The sequence below is a fragment of the Drosophila suzukii genome, chromosome 3, assembly GCF_043229965.1.
Source record: "Drosophila suzukii chromosome 3, CBGP_Dsuzu_IsoJpt1.0, whole genome shotgun sequence".
Lineage (NCBI taxonomy): Eukaryota > Metazoa > Arthropoda > Insecta > Diptera > Drosophilidae > Drosophila > Drosophila suzukii.
Window position 1 is genome coordinate 75,165,724 of NC_092082.1, and position 19,636 is coordinate 75,185,359.

Consider the following 19,636-nt stretch of genomic DNA (forward strand, 5'->3'; position numbering starts at 1 on the left):
CACACTTATAAATACATACCTTTAATAAAGTTCCTGGATTTTATAGAGCATCTAAAGGTTCATAGCGCCCATTTTCACCTTTCACCTGCCACGACTTTCAAGCTGCCAGGCCAGCACTTTTCTAAATGTTTTTATTAATTAAAAATATTGCAAATTAAACACATTTCCAAATTGCGTTTTGCATTTTTCGTATAAATACGCGCGCGTTGAAAAAATGCAAATATAATTTACAAAGCATACAGTTCACATTTTTTATTCTCATTGCCTTTTGGTTTGCTCTATACTACTTTTGCTACTTTAACAGAGCCAGAGAAATCAGTTCATAGTCTTGGCTTAAAGTTCTTAGACCTAATTAGCTTTAATACTATTACTATTCCTATACTTTGGGACCAGTCTTGGGTGCTGGGGAGGTCTACCTGATTTGAATGGTCACCTCGAAGTTGGCGGCTAGGTTGCGACAGGTGAGGAACTGGCCGGAGGCCCTAATCTCTGGCCAGCTGCGGCGGAGGGAGTGGGCAGGTCCTCGAAACGGGAAGCCCTGTGCCGCGATGACAGCCTCGAAAGTGGGTCCTTGCGGTGATTGCAGGTGGTCCAGGTGCCACAGGAAGACGGCGTACTCATCGCCGCCAACGCCGCCGGTTGCAATGACAGCCAAGAAAAATGTGTGCACTCTGACGTGGCCAAAAGCGGAGAAGGAGGAGAAGGAGGCGGAGGAGGACTCCTCGCTCAGCCGCAGGCAGGCCACGCCCTCCTGGGGCAGCTGGGGGCGGACGTGCAACCGCTCGCCGAACGTGCCGTAGATTTGCAACACTGCCAGGCGATGGTCGCCGCTCAAATGGCGCAGCAGCTGCCACTCCCGGCGACCTATTGACCCCGCCTCCAGTTCGGCGGGGGTCACTCCCTGATTTACTCCGGATGAATGCGCCTGTTTATGGCTCCCCGCTGATAAGGATGCACCTAGTGAATCCCCAACAGCGGTGTCCTGCATCGCGACTGTTGACAATTTGTTGGCCAGTTGGTAACTGTGGCCGCATGATTTCCCAGTGGGGCAATGATAATTTTGATACTCCTGCTCCTCCTGGTCCTCCGGCTGGCCCACCTGCCCACCATTATTCATGGAGGCAACTTCATTGCAGCGCAATCCGTCTTGATCTCGCCCTGTAATCCGCCAACTTTTCTTACTCAACTTTAACTTTGGTTTAACGAGCATATTGTTGTGACCTTCCCCCGAAAAGTGCTCGGCAGTCTCCTGGTGCTGCACTTTTATCAGCGTGCAACGTTGCAGGACAGCCTCCTGGCTTTTCCTCCTGATTTCACTGGGAGTTTGGGCCGCAGCATTTTCCTCGGCACCATCTTCAGTCCCCTTTGGCACTCGGTTTTGGTCCACCGAAACTGCCAGTTGCCTGGAGATTTGCTTGCCGCACTTCGACTTGCCGGTACTCGACTTGGCCAACGCCATTTTCGGTTGATTATGATATTCATTTGTGCACTTGTTGACGCTGCTCAGTTTTTGATGGCCCTGGGCCGCAGTCACCTGGTTGCTTTTCCCTGGAAAGAGCCATTAGAAAAGGTAAATACAATAAATACAGCCAGAATATCAAGTCCACGCACAGTTCCCAAGTTTTCCTAACATTTTCGCTCGTTAGGCAGTACCTAACTCTTGACGGAGGAGTTCAAGTGGCAAATGAAAATGGAAAAAAGTAAATAAATATCCTACATCTATATCTATGCAAGTTTCAGCCATGGGCGAATCTCGGCGAAACATAAAGAATGCACACTTAATGTAGAAGCAATAAAAACGCACTAAGCACAGCATAAGCTTGGGAAAACAAAGAAAAATAACCCGAAGTGGGGAAAAGTGGCAAAAAATGAAGACCAACAAGGAAAAACAAATGCAGACAACGGCGGAAAATTCTGTTGCTGCTTGTTACCTCCGCTGTAAACTTCACTCGAAGTTAAGTTGGCGGACACAGATTGAAAATGGCAACAAGGGCGGCTAAACTTTAAACGAAGCCGCCCAGTGGGCCAAGCACAAGTAACGCAATGCCAGCAAGATGGCAAGATGGCTAGATGGCAGCGGAGAAAAGCGCGGAAAACTTTAGCAATTTATGTTACATAATTATGCTATAAAAAGAACAACAAGCGAAGATGAGCCATTGCGCTCAATTTCAAGCACTCTTGACTCGGCTCCGCTTTCTCGTCACATTTTTCCTTCATTTACACCGACTCTCGGCTGAGATTTAAGTGAAACATTGACACTTGCCGTTGTCGCAAAGTTTGAGCCCACCTAAATGAGGACTCGAAAACAGGATGTTGCCAATGGGCTTAGGACATATTTAGGCAGGGCGGGGGAAAAAGCTTTTGAAAGGGGGTGGCCACTTCAAAGGTCATATCTAGTCATTGGACACCAGTATGAAATCTAATCATAGAAGTGGTAGCCATTAAATTATAACATTTTTGTGACAATCGGAAATGTATTAAACTATTTCAAGGCGTAGTGCTAAGAGGTAAATTTCGGACTTACAATAGAAAAACTGTACTTGCAGGAATGTTTGCCATCCTGTTATGAAGAATTCGCGGTAACGTTTTGTTTTAGGAAACCTAACGCAATAGAACCGAGAGTTCTTGAGAAGATGATGGTCTAAACGATTTGAAAATGCAGCTTAAAAAAACGCGAATTCTTTAGAATAAAATAATTAATTTGACAGTAATATAGGTCTTGACATTGAATAATTAATAATATAATAAACGAACAGAAACCCTTTACTTTTAATTTAAACACAAAGTTTTAATCCATTATGAAACCTGAATTAAATCCGATTAATAAAGAATGAGGGATTTTAAATGGAATTCATTAAAATGATGAGGAAAGACAGAAGTAAGCCCCCAATGCCCACCTCTGTCTTTGCCATTCTTGAAGACCCCCCAGAGGTCCCCGAAGCTGGCAGAAACAGACAGCTGTTGCCTAATGACAAGGCTAATTCGGGTATCGTTCCGCGCAGATTAAATAGATAAAAGTCGCGAATACACGTCCTCGAAAACCGGTCAGCACTTACCGCCGTCGCAGGGGAAGCTCTCCGCCAGCAGGGTGAATAATTTGTCCGACAGCAGACAGCGGCCCCTGGGCCCCAGAGGAACCCGGCACACCGGACACTTTACGGACCGACTGCGGCAATTATTGCAGAGCACGTGTCCATTGCAGCACTGCCAGCCAGGTGGTTTGATGACCTGATTTCCGTTTGGCCAGGTGGACGGGATGTGGAGCGCCAAGGAAATGGGGAAAAAAGAAAGAGTTTTCCGTGAGTGAGTGTGTGTAATTATTCAAAGGACTCAAAGGGGAGAGAGCATTATTTCAATTAATTATTAGTATAATGGCCATCGAGCCCATCCCATCGTCATGCCCATCCCCATGAGCTGGCATTGAGCCCGGCTGCCTGATTGCTTCATTATTATTTTCCCAATTGCATTTAAACAAAAACCAATTCTAGTCTACATACGTTATACGTAATGCACAAACGGCAGCTAAATTTGATTATTGCCCACATTTGCTCCTTGTTTTGCCTCCGGAACCTGGGCATCCTTAAGTCCGACTGCAGCCCCGATTGCTCCTCTTGGAATCGGCATGAAAAATGTATTATTGTATTGGCAGTGCTGTGCGCAGCAAGCTTTCCATTTAAATTGAAAATCAAATTGAAAATATTGCAAGCGGATTTAAAATAATACAACTGTGTTTGATGCGCACCCAAATACTTTTGCGCATTTGAAGTCGGTCCCTCACAAAAGCACAAAAACAGAAATACGGAAATAAAAATACAAAAAATAGAAGGACAGAAAAATACAGAAAATAGACTATGGAACTGGGGAATATGTATCGATATTTGGCCAATGCTTTTTGTCTCCGCCCGTCTGTGCGTGAATTCAGCCAAAAACTGTTGTAAATATGCAGGCGAACATAAATTTGCTACGAGCTGAATAAAGAAACAATTTCAGTACAGCAGCTTTCATACTTTTTGCTACGATTTGGCAAAACTGCAATCGAAGTATTACAAATGTAAAACGATTCGATTGCAATCTGACCAGATAAAAACACCAAGATAAAGACTCTGTGTGTGCAGGGAAAGAAATATATACGATTGTATCCTCATTAACGTAAAAACCATATTGAATCCATATAAATATTTGAGATTTAATAAAATATACAGATATATTTGTGCGTGGATGTGATCATCATATATGCGATTTAATAGAAAGCCCTAACTTTCTAACATGCCTGGCAAATAAAACAACGAGCTTATATGGGGATTAAAGGAACTTGCACGTGTGGCAGATATTTTAATGTTACTCGTCTTTTATTGTTTTTAATTGGCTTAAATGGCATGAGCAAATGCTTTTAATTTTAATACCCCAGCATGCATAAACAAAGACTCCAATTAGTGATAGAAATCAATTAAATGCAGCTGAGCGAAAACAAAATGCTTGGGGGAAATGGGAAGTTTGGAAGGGGCAGCGGAAATGGCCAAAGCCGAGTGGTTTAGCTTTGGTTTTAGCCCACTTTTCCGCAACTGTCGCAGGGCAATCGAAATTGGCATAGCATGCTTTTGGGCATATTGTAAATGTCTAGAACAGTATTGATTCGATTCGAAGTGCTCACTCGCTGGCCAGTTTATATAGTTTATATTGTTTATATTAACTAAAACACCGCCGGGCTGATCGAAAATGAATTAATCATATTGCCATCAAGACCGATGGCTGAGCTGTTTGCTTGCAAAATTTATGGAAATTAAATGGCCTGCAAATTTATGCATATTTAAATGGAACAAAAACAATTTCATGCCCGATTTAATGTCAAACAAGGAGAAGCAGAGGCAAATCCTTATCCGACTGGATGCAGGCTAATGCAGGCGATTAGCATTCAAGGGAATCGAGGATGCACAACTATTGAAAATCTAGCAAAACAAAATCCCTTAATAACTTAATGGACTTGTGTGCGTGTTTGCATACATGGCGCATAACGAAGGATATGCCATATATAACTATATAGATATATATATGTGTTTACCAGCGTGTGCTCATAATACAATATAATGCCGGCTTCGTGCTGGAGTAATAATGACCCATTCCGAAGGACTCCTGCTCGCCAGCTCGGCCGCAGGATGGGGCAGCATAAACTGATTTCGGGTTAATAAACAAATTATTCAGTGCAGCTGCAAGTGGAGTTCAAGCTGCTCTGTGGCCAGCTGGCTTCGGAGGCGTTGCAGCGTGGCCGTGTCCAGGATATCTCCGGGATGTCCTTGCCCTCCCTGCACATGCTTAATTTATGGTTACACACTGACACTCCAGCACACTGGGCCAACGAGATCTGCTGCAGGCGAGAATTTCATTTGAAAATAACTCTGCATTTTAAATGGCCAGAAAGGAGAGCTCTCCTCTCCTCCACTCTGCCCTACTCACTCTTTATCTTGTCTAATTAATTAAATTTATGTTTTTGCTGACAAGCTGGGCATAAATAAATTTAAAGCCGGCCCTCGCCAACAGCTTTAATTTAAATGCACAACGAGCTCTGGGCTCTGGGCTCTGGCTCTGGCCATCACATCGCATCAAAAACAGCAAATTCAAAATCAGAAGCTGGCCCGCAGGCGATTGACACGATTATTCACACTGACTTCCGCTGCCGCCTACCCAATCCCCAGTACCATCCACACTCGACACACACTAATCGTCAATATTTGATTTTTAAACGACATAATCAATCACACGGCCCGCTTTGGATGTATATATTTTGCGAAACTAATCAAATCACATGCCAGGGCAAACATTTATCAAAAACCTACTCGAATATGGGACACAAAATAAAACAGGCGAGCAGTCGGCCGAATAAAAAACTTGGCCAGGCAACATAACCGACGGCTATTAACTGGCAACATGGAGAGCCATGTGCGTCGTTTGAGTAATTGAGTCAACAAAGCAGGGGGCACCTGGACGAAAGAGAGGGGGTTCCTGGGACGGAGACATGGGCCCATGGACGTGGGCCAAGGGGGGCACGCAATCACCGGCAGCCCGACGTTGCAAACTTTATATACAGTCAAGTGATTAGCAACAAACTTGCGCAGCAAAATCAACGCAGGCCCGGAAGAGGATGGCACTGGGATTGCCAATGAAACTGCCACTGCACAGAGAACAAATACGGTACAATATCATATTTCCAATCCTGGTTTTATCACTTTAGAGGCACAACAAGTTGGAACAAAATCAGTTAAGAAAAGATCATATCTAATAGAAGTGTGTCGGCAGAGGATTAGGAAGCTGCCAACTGCTGATCTGAGTAACGAAAACCAATGGGAACTAAGGATATTTCTTTTAATTTTTGGTACTTAATAAAAAAAACCTAAAATAATCTAATGTAATCTAAATTTATAAGTAATGTAATAATCGAAATAAAGAAATTCAATGGAAACTAAGGATATTCCCTTAAATATGTGCTCCTTTATAAATAAACCTTGATAATACATATAATAAAATACGTGAATCTTCAGATATTAATCTTAATATTAATCTGACAGATAACTTTCGTAACTATAATAAAACTTTTTTAACTTTATTTTAAACTAACGCCCGTAATAACATGACCTAGATAGAACCCATTTCCATTATGTTCCCAGCGATATTTTTCTCAAAGTGGGATTGACAGCAGCGGCTCACAAAGGCAAACAAGAGGCCAACTGGACAACTAAGTTTGGGGCGAGTTGGGTCGAGAGTTCGAGCCCGCCTAAGTTAGATAATGACGAACTAAAACTAAAGCCAGCCGGGCTCATCGATATGCAATGCACATGCAGGCGGCTGGAAGTGGATGTCCTTATGGACCAGCCTCCCGCCCACTCAAACATCCCGCATTCCGCATCCCGCATCCACTTACCTCAAGGCACACAGGACACTCCAGTAATTGGGAAATATGTTGCAGGCATGTTGCAAACTTTTGCAGCGATTGTTGATTAATACCGTGTTGCTGCAATTGTAAAAGGAAAGGACTGCTGGTTAATTTAAGGATTCCACTTCAAGGGCAAGCGACACTTGGGGAAATTTAATCAATTGAATCAGACGCCTGCACTTAATTATATTTAAATTTTTGGGGAGGCACAACCCCAATTTCAGTGGGGCGGTGTTAATAATTCACGCCACACTGGCTACGAAAGGCTTTGATTTAAGCCGATTTCCATTCAACTCTGCATGTGATTATCAAAACGACTCGTGTTTGAATTCCCATCCGAAAGGACCGCCTGCATTTGAAGGAAATATAATGTCCTATGGCCGAGTGCGGTTGCAAGTTTAATCTGTTTAACGGGTCAATCTGGCACACATTCTGTGATTCACAGCCTTCGGCATTGATTGAAATGGACTTTCCCTGCCAACCACCTGTGCAGGTGAATGTCCACCACGTGTGTGCGAATGCCCTTAAAATTCAACTGTCCTCTGCGAGGACATTTAGGTCAATTGAATTGCAATAAAGTACACATAATGTGTCAAGAACGAAATTGCATTATTTCGATTCAATTGCATTTAATAAAGTAAACAGCTTCTTGGTCGGCAGATAAACAATTTACAACGACGCACGGACATCTGCATGGCTGAACACCTCTAGGCTCGCCTCAGGATCTCAGTTTATCTATACATTGAAGTGGACCTGAGTTCCGAATAAAAATCAAGGTCACCGGTTGACTTTTTAATTTTAATAACCTTTTAATAACTCTTATTTTCGGACCTGCTTTAAATAACTTCAAGGCCTGCTTTAGGCAAATAATATTGGCATGCATTTGATGTGAGTACACAAAATTATTTGTTAACTTTTAAAACAAGTTATGATAACTTTTTAAAAAACACAAAAAAAAAACCATTTTACAAAAATTTTAAGTGCTCATTTTTCTAATAAAATATTTTTTATAGGTTCATCCTAAGATAAAATGCAGGCAACTAAGTTTCTATATGCGCAATTAAGCCCAAGCAAATAGCATTTGATGGCCAGTCAAATACGATAACGTTCGGTTATGGATGAGTTATTAGTTACAGACTAATCTTGCGTATTTTTTATAAGCCAAGAAACCTTGGCACGGGCTTTATTCTGGGGCCCACAAAGCAAGCGGACCAAGTTGCAGCGTCTAATTGCTAATTACTGGGCTAAAACAGCAGTAGCAGTGATTAAGTCAATCAGTATTACGTAACGCTGACTAAGGCACTCATGTAAGACAATGGCCTATATAGGCAACACACTCTAACTAGGCCAACGGTGGAATACTTACCACAGCATGAGATGCCTCGGCAGGATCCTCATTTTGGTCGATGGCAGCCTGCTGTCGCCACATCATCAGGGTCACGACCTCGGCGCCACTCTGCCAGTGATCCTGCAACCGACTGGCCAGCTCACTGATCCTCAATCCCAGGACATCGGCTCCGTTCAGCTCCAGGAGGGTATCTCCCAGCCGGACGCCGCCCCTTTCCGCACTCGACTTCGCCTGCACCCCGCTGACCCAGGGATACGGATCCCAGGGGGCACGACTCAAATTCAGGCCCAAAGTCCCGTTCGCGCAGGCGTAGATGGTGCACAGCTGAAGCATCTCGTCTGTAATTGGTAATGACATGAGGTTCAAATCAAATCCAGCACTTGGTCAACCAACCACAAGGTCGCCCATTGCCTTGGCCAACATAAATTTGGCCACTTTTCAACACTTGGGGCGTCTGCCAGACGCACACACCCTCGCTCATCTAATTACCTGGGCATATAACACATATATAACTGGATAGACATGGGGGCGAAAAGGGGCTTTGAAAAATGTTGCCAAACCAAACTGTTTTATTTCGTTTGTCTTAGAGGGCCAACACACCACTTGATATGCCCATCACGTACACACTCGCATTTATTATGCCCCGAGTGTGTGTGATTGGGGCAACCTTAGCCGGGAGTCCTCTGATTTCCAGCACTCGACTCATTTGCACCTTTCGGCGGGCGATTCTTTCACCTTTCGGCAGCTTCGAGACGAAGCCCAATTAATTAGCCAGAAAGTTTGGTGCCAAGTGGTCGTAATTACGCATACGCCACGTTCGCCAGGCGTAAAATTTGCCCACATAAATCAAAAGTTTTCCGGGGCCAGCCTCGGGAAGGGGAAAAAAATAGAAAGGGTTTCTTGAAAACTTTTCAGCACTAACGAAAATCAATTAAGCCCCGGAACTCACATGCCCATATAGAATATATGGAACCAGCTGTTCTACCAACTGGATTCTTACGCTTAGTCACTCAGAAGTCGAAGCCATGAATTGCGTCAGATTCGCTGGGCTGTCAGTTTAGAAGATTCTCTCAGCGGAATTGATTATGTTTCTGGCACTCCAAAACTTGGAGTAGATTGCGAATTTATAGCTTCCTCTCTGGCTGTCTACGCACGCGGATACAGATGTGAGTATCTGTAGATAAACGAGTACGAGTACGGCAAACTTGTTCAAATCACTTCACTTCACTTCTACTGACATTGGCCATGAAGTCGCTGTGACGTCGGTTTATTGAAGTGGGCACAGCGGAAAGTAAATAAGCCATTGAACAATAAGCTGGCCCTCAATCAATTATGCCTTATCCCTTGTGAGGGCAATTAGGAGTTGCGTTTGATTTAATTACTTTACAAAGCTGCACCCACTACTGGAATTGAACCACAAGCCATTGTTTTCTTTTTGGACCCAGTCAATGAAGCGCATCACTTGGCTAACAATTGCGCAAACCCCAAATGCAGGATGACTGCCCCTGGTAACGCTCCAATTCGGGCCCAAATCTAATTGCCAACTTCTGTATTTATACCGTAAAGTTAACGCTATTATGGTAGATTATCTTTCTTTCTGGAGGAAGCGAACTGAGCTTACACGCGTGTGAATTGCAACTGACTGCAGCACGCAGTCGCCCGAAGGCAAGGCACATTGCACACGATCTTGTTGGCCGCTTTCGTTTTCAGTGTATTGGGATTGAGTCAGTGGCAAAACTGGCGAGGCGAGACTAAAACAAACTCACACGAAAATTGCGTCACAGTTACACGAAAGAAACCGCAAGCGAAAAAATAAAAATCAAATACGATAAAAAAGCGCCTGAGACAGAGACCCAGAAACCCCAAAGCGGGCTAAAAAGTTGCGCATGCGCCATTGACGCTGCAGCTCTACAATTAGCCGCCTGGGACCTGAAACTCCGTGGGATTGCCGTGTATAAATTCCGATTCCGACGTGATTTGCTTTTTCGCCTCCGTTTTCGCACAGTGTGCATGTGAGTGTTTGAGATTTGCGCAAGCATTGCGTATGAGTACATTTGATTTATGCGCTCTTGGCGCGTTTCTAATTCAATTTAGACCCGTTTGTTTGCTTTGCAGCTAGGAAATAGAAGCAAACTTGTTTGCCGCTTTAATTATACGAAAAGCCAGCAAATGCGTTTATAACTATGCGTTACACTTCCGGGTTTTTCGGCTCTTAGCTGGACCTTGACCTAAGCCAACGTTAACCAACTTGGAAGTTGGAAGTTGGTTGGGATAGTAAGGTCATTTGGGCCATTAGGTCTCGCCTGTTAACAATTACACACCGTTCTTTTTTATAGCTTAGCTGGTTAATCAATTTTCACAACTCTTGGACACGCTAGTTGGTTTTTCCTTCTTTAAGATCGTATCGTAATAACTTTTTTTGGCGCCGGCGCTTCGCACTTCGCGTTTGCTAGCGGAACTTGCGGCGCTTGCGCACTTCACCGATTGCCAGTTGCGAAGAAACTGAGCCACGCCGTCTTCACAGCTGACCAACAGACCTACAAACTTGGCTTAAACCGAGCGCCCTCTTTTGGCAGAGCTTTGAACCAACTTGCTGCGAGCTTTTGAACGGTTTTTCAAAACCCATCGAGCACAAACCAGACGGTGGTTAATGCTTTGAGAGGCGGAATTGCACTTGAATTTGGCCATTTGCCTTTGGGCCAGGCCTAATTGCCGGCCGATTAATAAAAGTCAATTACCTTTTCGGGTGGGCGTTCGCTTGGGTAACATGAATTTTGATGTTATTGCCTGGTTATGGCCAAGTATTTGGTAATTTTGACACTGCTGACGGCTTTTGGCTGCCGAACGCTTCTGTGGGCCACTCGATGCCACATAAATTCGGCCAAATCTAATTGAACTGGCAAATTGAAAAGCCAAAACGAAATCACACACCACAATGCCGTCCAGGGTCAGTTTTGCTGGGCACAAAATTTAATGAAATTGCCAATTTCAATGCTATTTGGGCAATGTTTCAGCAGAGCGCCAAACTCAAATCACCGCCTCAATGGCAGTTAAACAACAAAAAAGCGAAAGTCAAATGGATTGCGATGGTTTGCTGGCCATGCCATGCCAAATCCATTTGTCAGCTGCCAATTTCCATCAGTTATCATTGTTAGGGTTAATGGACGAGCTGGTTTTGGGACCGATTATTTATTTAGGGCCTCATTGTTTATGTTTATCGCGGCCTGACACCTTCATGCAGGGCCACGTTTGTTGCCTTAATTTCTTCGGCCTTTCAAATAATAATATTTTGGTTCACTGGTCCGACACTCAATTGACAATGCACTCCCATTTGGCAACTGCCGGCGTGCAATTAAGCTGAAAAACAACGCTGTTTATTTCAAATTTAATTACAAAGTCGGAAAACTTTTAAAGTAAACAAAATGGAATTAAACTGATTAAGTTTCGTGTACATTACTGCTAATAGCGATTTTATCCGATTACACTTTGTGTGGGTTGTGCCTAAAACTTAATTTACGCTTTGGGTGAGGTTTGTTTTTATTATGTTTGGTTGTTTAGTTAAATTGACTAGATTGAAAAAACATTCATTTATTTCCGAAACTAATATGTTTTCTTATAGGGAAATATTATTTTTCGGAAACATCTGGTTGTAATACAATTTTCCTTAAATGTTGAAATATAAAACCCCTTTAGTTTCATTCCAAATGTTCATGATAATTACTTCATTCAGCCATGTTCTCGATTTCACTTCCGCAGAATTGCCGTAACTAAATTAAAGTAACACTCACTTTTAAGTTTTTTAAATCAAACCATGTCTTCTTATGACCTAATCGGTGAAACATGTATTTGTTTATTCATGTTTTATCGCATTATAATGTCATATCGCTTTTACTGACATATTTATAGCGCACCCAAAAACCGCAGCCAGCCGAAAGTTCAAATATTTACTTAGCTTCGCTAGACTAATTTCCATGATCTCAACTGGCTGTCAGCATCGGATCTCGGAACTCCGAACTCGGATCTTACAACACAGCGTCATATGGCCCAAAGTGTTCGAGGGGCAGGGGTTAAATGGTTGATGCTGGGAGCTACGAGCTTGGCCAAAAGCTGAGGCCAAAATGTTTGTCGTCGATTCCGATTGCGTCGGCCCAGAGCGCTCAGTGCTCGGCGCTCGGCCACTTTTCAGGCGGCCCACTTATAGCCAGCTGGCTCTAAAAAAAACACACACGAAAAACAGTTTGCCAACTGAGAGCGCACGTTGAACACGTCTCTCGCTAGCCGCGTTTTGTTTTGGATCATATCGCGAGTTTTCCAGCCAAAGATGAGGAAATCATGGGGAGGACTTCAGCCACCGCCCACTGAAAATGACGGGGAGAACGAAGTGGGCTCCTCCGTTCGCCTGCTGAGGATCCCAAGGGCTGCCCCGGCCATGGAGAACTACGGATTCCAGCTGACCCGCAGCAAGTGGGATCCCTATCCATGGGTAACAACCTAGGTAGCAGTATTATATCCCGCCACTCCTAATGCCATATCCCCCAAACGACAGGTATGCGATGTGGCAGCCGGCACACCTGCCGCACTCTGCGGCCTAAAATCCGGCGATTGCGTTCTGGAGGTGAGTACTGCAACACGTAGTTGCCACCGACCACTGGCCACCAAAGTATCAGCTTTGACAAAAAAGGGGCTTGGCTTGGATTATGCAAAATGCAGGTCATCCGCGAAAGCAACACTATCTAGCCAAGAACTCAGGTTTAAGAATTTGAATTAATATGTGACGATCAGAACATACTTCACCTAATAGGGCCTAGATTAGTGTTTTCGTACCAAAGTATTTAAAACTAATTATAAAAGTAAGAAGGCGTTCATTATTATAACATTTCATGTTCTCTACTCTTCGGAAAACAAAATAATTACGTTATATTTTTTTGGAAAACTTATTATCCCATTAAACGCCCCATGACACTTGCTTGATTTTTGACAAGTAATTTATTTTAAATCGTTATGGTAAGCATAGAGAAAAAAGGGTGTCCACTTAACAATATTTTATGAATTTATATCTTAAATAAAATTTTGGTTGCCATTACTTTAAACATAAATTTAGTCAGTTGGGTACAAATCAAAAGGTAAAGGTTTAGTAAAATTATTTAACTCAGACATTTTTCGAGCAATATAGACATTTAAATTACCAATCGTTTCAGGTAAAGTCATTTTAAATCGAAGTTTTTGTAGTGGAAGTTGGACCTTATGTCTAAAGCCTGGACTTTGCAGTCTAGTACCTGCTTTTGTTGTTCTTCGTGGATATTGCTTGCTTAAAATAGCAATGCAGTAAAACTTAATTGCTTCTCATCGGGGCTATTCAGCACTTTTATTGGAGGAAGGTGTATTGGAGGGGGCATCTGAAACAGCTGGCGAATGCAAAAACCGCCCTAGACGAGCCTAACACTTATGACACAACTCGAACGTTAACGCGACTAACTGACGGCAAAGATTAATTATCGCTAAGTAAATATTTGAATATTTAAAACAAGCAAAACCGAGCGACTTGCAGTTATCAGATAATATCTCACATATCTAACAGTGCCGGTTAACAGTTCCAGTTAACAGAGGGTTAGCATTAGCAAGCAGTGCTTGGAATTTGAAAATGTGTTGGCCATATTTCGCTTTATTTGTTTGTTTTTCTAAAGCTTGTCTGAGTACAAATATTTAGATACCTAATACAATGTATTCTTGGAATAACAAATCCACATTTTTCTTCATTTACGTACAACGCTTATTAATCTAAACCCCAAAAAGTGATACTTATACATATGATTTCAGGTAAATGGTAAAGATGTTCTGGGCTTAAGAGTAGCTGAGATTGCCAAAATGGTCAAAAGCCAAAAGGATTGCGTCACAATTCTCTGCTGGAACAGCGAATGTGATAAGGAATGTGATAAAAATGTGAGTAATAAAGTGATATATATTTTATATTCATGTTAGAATGACATTTAAATATCTCTTAATCAACATTTATCTATAAATCCATTCCGACACTTAACTAAAGTATCTTTTGTGCCAATCCGCAGAGCATCTGCTGTGCCCCCATGCCCACAAGTTTGCGACGCCTGTCTCTCGTCCTGGAGAGCATCCTGCGCCTCGTCGAGTGTCCTGTCTGCGGAGTGACCATCTCTCCGCCGGCGATGCAGTGCCAAAACGGACACCTGCTCTGCGTGGACTGTCGGATACGCTCCGAGCGTTGTCCTGTCTGCCGGGACTTCTACACGCCCCGCCGGGCTCTGTTGGCGGAGCAGATTTTCCTGACCATAGCCAACGCCTTCGAGATGTGCCGATCCGAGAATAAGCTGCGGCAGAAGCTCTTCGCCGGGATAACAAGACCGGTGGTCAGTGGACGACAGAGCAGAATAGCAGGAGGACATGGACAGCAGGACACCTGGCGAAAGCGCAGACCTGTGCTGCCGACGAACAAGTTCCTAACCAAGCTGCTGGAGGGCTGTGCCTACTCGATGGACAACCTCTCCCCTTCGAATGCCGCCACCCTGTTGCGGACTAGCTCCACGGAGCCCAGTGAAATCCCGGCCAGGACATCGCCAGTGACAGCCACGCCCCCCGAAAGGACAACAATGCATGCCATGGATGACGCGAGTGTGGAGCATCCTTCACTCTCGACGAATGATTTACAGCAGGATGGGGTTAAGCCGACTGCCGAGGGCGGTGACAAGGAATCCGGAACGGACAGCAGCAGCCACAGCTCCGCCGCATCCTTGCATCCCACTCCGTCTTCCGCCGACATCCCGGCCATCAATGAATCTTCTGGGATGCAGCCCATTCACATACCTCCTGTCACTCCTAGCCAAGATTTGCCCCAGCAGGTTGTCCAAACTAAGCCGGCCTCGCTGATGTACCGCTGTCCCTGCGAGCTGCAGGATATACAAGATCCTGCCAAGGACCTGCACCAGAACTGCTGCTACAAATCCGCTTTTCGTTTGCTTTGAGCTCCGACATCTCAATCAACAGCATCCTCTTATCAGCCAGGCATCCTACTTCCCATCCTCAAATAGCTCCTCCTGTTTTCTTTACTAATTAAATTAAACGCCAGTTGCTTGGCCAAAGTTGCTTATCGCGCAAAGAACTGAACCCGGCAAAGGAATTGAATGGGTGTCGAGCCAGGACAAAGGCCCCTGACTAGAGATGCAAAGAAGTTGGTCCAGCATCCAGAGATGCTCCACTGCCCGGTGAACTGCAGCGAAGAGTTCAACTTGGCCAAGTTGAGTTCTAATTTAATCACTCCTGAACGCTCCACTGACTTTGTGTCATTTGGCATCAGAGTTGCGCTGCTCGATAATGAAGCCGGGGTATTTTGCTTTAAGGGGTTTGTTTGACAAATGCATGTCTTCGATTTACACAGAAAATAAATGGATTTTTTTTAAATATATTCTGATAATTCGTTGAAATCCACCTAATACCAAAAATACAAATAAGGAAAAAGAAGAATTTGTAAAAATCAATAAAATACCTTTTCGAGAGTTTCAAGGGATTTGAAATTACTTTTGAGGGTGTCCAAAAGTATGCAACATATATATTGAACAGGAAAGTTCATGAATCTTGGTAAGTTATTTTTCATTGCATACTTTTAGGCACAACATTATGTAATAATATCCATTAAATTAGATTGAAGTGTTGAAGATTGCCATGAAATATTTCTTAATCTTTTCCAGATATTCTCTCCCATTTCAAGCCCTACTTTTCTCCCAGTGCAGGCCCAACACTGGCTGCAGTCGGCGACGCCACCCGCAGATGCAGGTCAATCAGGAGCGAAGTGAAGGATGCCGGACAAGCGCGTAATGAGCTTTATTTGTCATCGGGACCAGGCGTGGAACCTGTCCCGGCAGAACCATAATGACAGCCGCAGTCGGACAGCCATTATGCCGCCCGTTTACCATTTAATATTGATGCACAAGGCGGCCAAGGAGGAGGATGAACCACGCCAGCAGCAGGCCCTCAGTTGCTCCGATCCAACCGCATTCTTATCGCTGCAGAATAGCCTCCCCCTGGCTGCTCCACGATGGAGCCTGCTATGAAAATGTCATCAAAACAGGAAGTGGCAGTTTAATTTAAGCGCGTTAATTGAATTTTATTTTCTGCTTTGTTGATGCCCCGCACAAAGGCCCCGGCCGAAGACCAAGTCCGAGCAGGAGCACCGAGTTCGCAGTCCGTGGATCCGCGTCCGGTTGCGGAAATTGATTTGCTGCCTGTGATGCTGCTCCCGGTGCAGCATTGTGAGCCCGGACTGGTCGGTATGGTCGGAATGGCCGGAATAAACGGCCATATCCCGTGGTGTCGTCACCTGACAGAGTCGGCAAACTTTAATTACAAACTTCTATGCGCCATTATGCACTGCTGCTGCTGCTGCTTCTGCTGGAAAAGCGTGTTTAAATTGCTGTTATTGTTGCACTTTCATTTCGCACAAGTCTTGCGGCACACACAGGCTGAGCCACACGTTTTCTAATTGCATTTCATTATCTATTGGAAATTACAGCGATTTCGAGGGTCGATGATGGCACCGCTAATGGCAACCGTAACAAGTGCTCCTCCACGTGAAACGCTGCAATGCAATTAATTTCGCTGTCGCGGGTAAAAGAAATCGCTGCGAAAACCGCGACAAGTGTGCTTGTGCTTCCAGTTTTCCTTTGCCCCCGGCGAATCACCTCCCCGCATAATTTGCACTGGGAAGCCCAGACCGATCTATTGGTTATTTAATTAATGTGAAGCACTCATTATCGAGTGCAATTTACCTTGGGTAAACACAGAGGGCTTCAGCCCTTAAAGCATCGACGCTCTATTCTCCCTACAATTTGCATCCATGGCAGCCGAGTCGCGTTGTTTAAGTTCTCGTCTTGCATCAAAATAAACGGCTCTTTGGGGCAAGTTTCGGGAACGGCTAAGTGGTAATGGCCAAAACAATAAATTCACTTTGGAGCGAAAATTTCGCTGCCACGCCCACTCGAGCACTTGCCGCACAAGTGGAGGTCACGTCAGTGCACCACACGGCGTATGGGTACGGGTATGCGTTTGAGTCCCAGTGCACTTGGCAAAAAAAGGGGGTAATTGGTCCTACATTTGGGGTACAATTAGTAGAATTTAAATTAAAGTATTTTTACAGAATTTCAAACAAAATACTTAAACAGATTTTATTTTTTTCCCATTAAAAGAGGTGTCTAAAAGTATGCAACAACATATATATAACATATGTTCCTTTTTCATTGCATACTTTTAGATACATTTATAAGTGATTTCAATACAATTAAAGTCTATTTAATAACAGTTTCATTTAAAAAATGTATTCTATCTGTACCAAAATAATATTCAGGTCATTTGTGCATCATCATATACTATTCTACTTTTGTGGTGACTTTAAAGATATCTCGGTGGCAGAATTTCACTTCAAGACATCGGAAGCCATTTTTAATTACCTTTCCTGGGGAGTTACCACCACAAGTTCATTTCTGAATTTCTAATGGTACTATTCTCTCCGTGTAGCTTATCAGGCAGCAACAGAAACAGTCTTTACAGAGTGTGTGTATAGCTTAGCAACAATGTGACCGCCCCAAAGCGAAGGAAAGCGTGCAACAATTTGGAGAATCCTGCCCCTTTGGCGGCGCAGCTGTTTCGTGTGCGGCCGCAACCTTAGAAACTTTCTAACGAGCATTTCGCAGCGCCACCCTCTGCGATCTGGCCCCCCTTGGCCGACGCCCCATTTTGGCCTTTGTTGTTGCACGCCTTCGGCTGCCGGCTGGCGGGCTGTTATTGTTATTGTTTCTTGCTGGCAAACAACATGTGCGGTTGTCATAAATTTAACGCCAAAAGAGCATTTTAAGCAGTCAGCCAAAGACCGCCTGGCAGGGGACTAAGTCTTCTAATTACTCCGAGGGAAAACTTTTGGCCCAAAACCCCCTGATTCATGTGTGTGTGCGTGCATCTCCTCGTGGAAACTTTGACGAGTCGCCCACCGGAAGTGCAAAATGGGAAATGCAAAATGCGAAATGAAAATGGAAAATGCAACCGCCTGCGTGCAAAGTATTTCCATATTTAAATTCGTGCGTTCGAATATTTGAAACGGCAACTGGCAAACGGCAAATGGAAATTATTTATTTAATTAAATATTAAAAAACGTGCTGTGGCCATCTTTTATTGCATTAGTCGCCATGAGCTGGGCCCGCTGGGGGCCCTGGGTTCCCTGGGTTCGCTGTCTGTAAAATGTGGTGCACATATCTATCTGATTTATTCAATTTTTCCCCCATTATATGGCAGGGTATTTTGTTTTTATTCTCGCACGCTCACCGAGCTTCTGGTCCCGGCACAAGAAACTTAATTACGGTTGAGCGATGTCGCAAGAGCCTGATTAAATTAAAATGAATATGAATTGCATTCACATTCACATTCACAGGCGCACTCACATCCACATTCACGGCGCCTGTAAATAGGCAACAAAGCGATTCAGTGGGCGACAGGTGAGTGACACATTTCACACTGGGATTGAATTAATCGAAACATGGGGTCTTTTAATCGAAAGCTCATCTGGACTGCCCGGCGATTACCCTAGATTTCTGTGTTCCCTTGGCAGCAAATTAAACCATATTTTCGCAGCGAATAAAATGCAGACTCCAAAGATATATGAGTAACCACAGCCGGCGGGGGCAGCCTTGGAAATTAAAATTAAAATTCCATTGATTAGAAAATTGTAAATGCATGGAATTTTAGGATATCGCTGTGTGGCGATCTTTCGATTTGCATAATTGCGAACCAAACCGTCGCAACGCACCGAAAATCTGAGCCACAACAGCTGCAATGGCCGGTGGATTGGGCGATTTTGGTGGATTGTGGGTGGTGCAGATGCTTATCGGGGTGTAACTTTGCACCGACCCAGTGCCCACTGCCCATAAATATCAAAAATTCTAACACATGGGTGGGTTGCAAGGGGGGTTTCGGGTTGGTTTCGGGTTGACTTGCCTGCAGGTGTGGGAACCCGCGAACCTGTTCGCTTTTTGCATCCTGGCAGGGGACTTTTTAATTAAAATAAAAACGAACAGCAAGGGGCAGCAATGGAAATGCCACATAATTGTCGAATTGTTGCCACTTGCCACGCGTGGTGCCTGTCCGGTGGGCGGTGGGCGGTGGGCGTGGCCGGCTGGAATGACCGTTTGCTGATTAACAAAAATAAATTGTGAGCGGGACTTTGGCATAACAATTACTCCGCCACATATGCGGGGCATATATACCGATGGACATTTTCATAAAACTTCTCGTTCTCCGTCTGCGTGTCTGCGCTTTTTGTTTGCGGATGTTTTCGCTCAGCTTGTAAATAT

At 44.1% G+C, this 19,636-nt stretch overlaps 2 protein-coding genes across 4 annotated transcripts; one reads left to right on the forward strand and one right to left on the reverse strand.

The window, feature by feature from the left end:
* Positions 1 to 153: 153 nt before the first annotated feature.
* On the reverse strand, positions 154 to 10,778 carry LOC118877833 (uncharacterized). Of its 3 annotated transcripts, none has more exons than XM_065866304.2 (5): positions 9,833 to 10,373; positions 8,292 to 8,611; positions 6,914 to 7,003; positions 3,057 to 3,228; positions 154 to 1,548 (listed from the first exon to the last, which is right to left on the reverse strand). In XM_065866304.2, exons 2-5 carry the CDS (start codon positions 8,604 to 8,606, stop codon positions 413 to 415), a joined length of 1,713 nt encoding a protein of 570 aa, XP_065722376.2. In that variant the 5' UTR covers positions 8,607 to 8,611; positions 9,833 to 10,373; the 3' UTR covers positions 154 to 412. The 3 variants fall into 3 exon arrangements, with proteins under 3 accessions (XP_065722376.2, XP_065722375.2, XP_065722377.2); XM_065866305.2 differs by lacking the exon at positions 9,833 to 10,373 and adding an exon at positions 10,595 to 10,778 and having other exon boundaries at positions 155 to 1,548; XM_065866303.2 differs by lacking the exon at positions 9,833 to 10,373 and having other exon boundaries at positions 8,292 to 9,779.
* A 1,695-nt stretch (positions 10,779 to 12,473) lies between these two features.
* On the forward strand, positions 12,474 to 15,703 carry LOC118879475 (uncharacterized). The gene is made up of 4 exons (XM_036822346.3): positions 12,474 to 12,756; positions 12,820 to 12,888; positions 14,091 to 14,213; positions 14,339 to 15,703. The coding sequence occupies exons 1-4, from the start codon at positions 12,595 to 12,597 to the stop codon at positions 15,263 to 15,265; spliced, it is 1,281 nt and encodes a 426-aa protein (XP_036678241.3). The 5' UTR covers positions 12,474 to 12,594; the 3' UTR covers positions 15,266 to 15,703.
* Positions 15,704 to 19,636: the final 3,933 nt, after the last annotated feature.

Excerpts from the sequence above, each read along its gene's own strand:
- LOC118877833 (XM_065866303.2), bottom strand. The coding sequence starts at position 8,630 with ATGTCATTACCAATTACAGACGAGATGCTTCAGCTGTGCACCATCTAC. Across the intron at positions 7,004-8,291 it reads CCGAGGCATCTCATGCTGTG|CAACACGGTATTAATCAACA; the intron begins GTAAGTATTCCA and ends TTACAATTGCAG. Across the intron at positions 3,229-6,913 it reads AGTGTCCTGTGTGCCTTGAG|GTCATCAAACCACCTGGCTG; the intron begins GTAAGTGGATGC and ends AACGGAAATCAG.
- LOC118879475 (XM_036822346.3), top strand. The coding sequence starts at position 12,595 with ATGAGGAAATCATGGGGAGGACTTCAGCCACCGCCCACTGAAAATGAC. Across the intron at positions 12,757-12,819 it reads AGTGGGATCCCTATCCATGG|GTATGCGATGTGGCAGCCGG; the intron begins GTAACAACCTAG and ends CCCAAACGACAG. Across the intron at positions 12,889-14,090 it reads CCGGCGATTGCGTTCTGGAG|GTAAATGGTAAAGATGTTCT; the intron begins GTGAGTACTGCA and ends ATATGATTTCAG.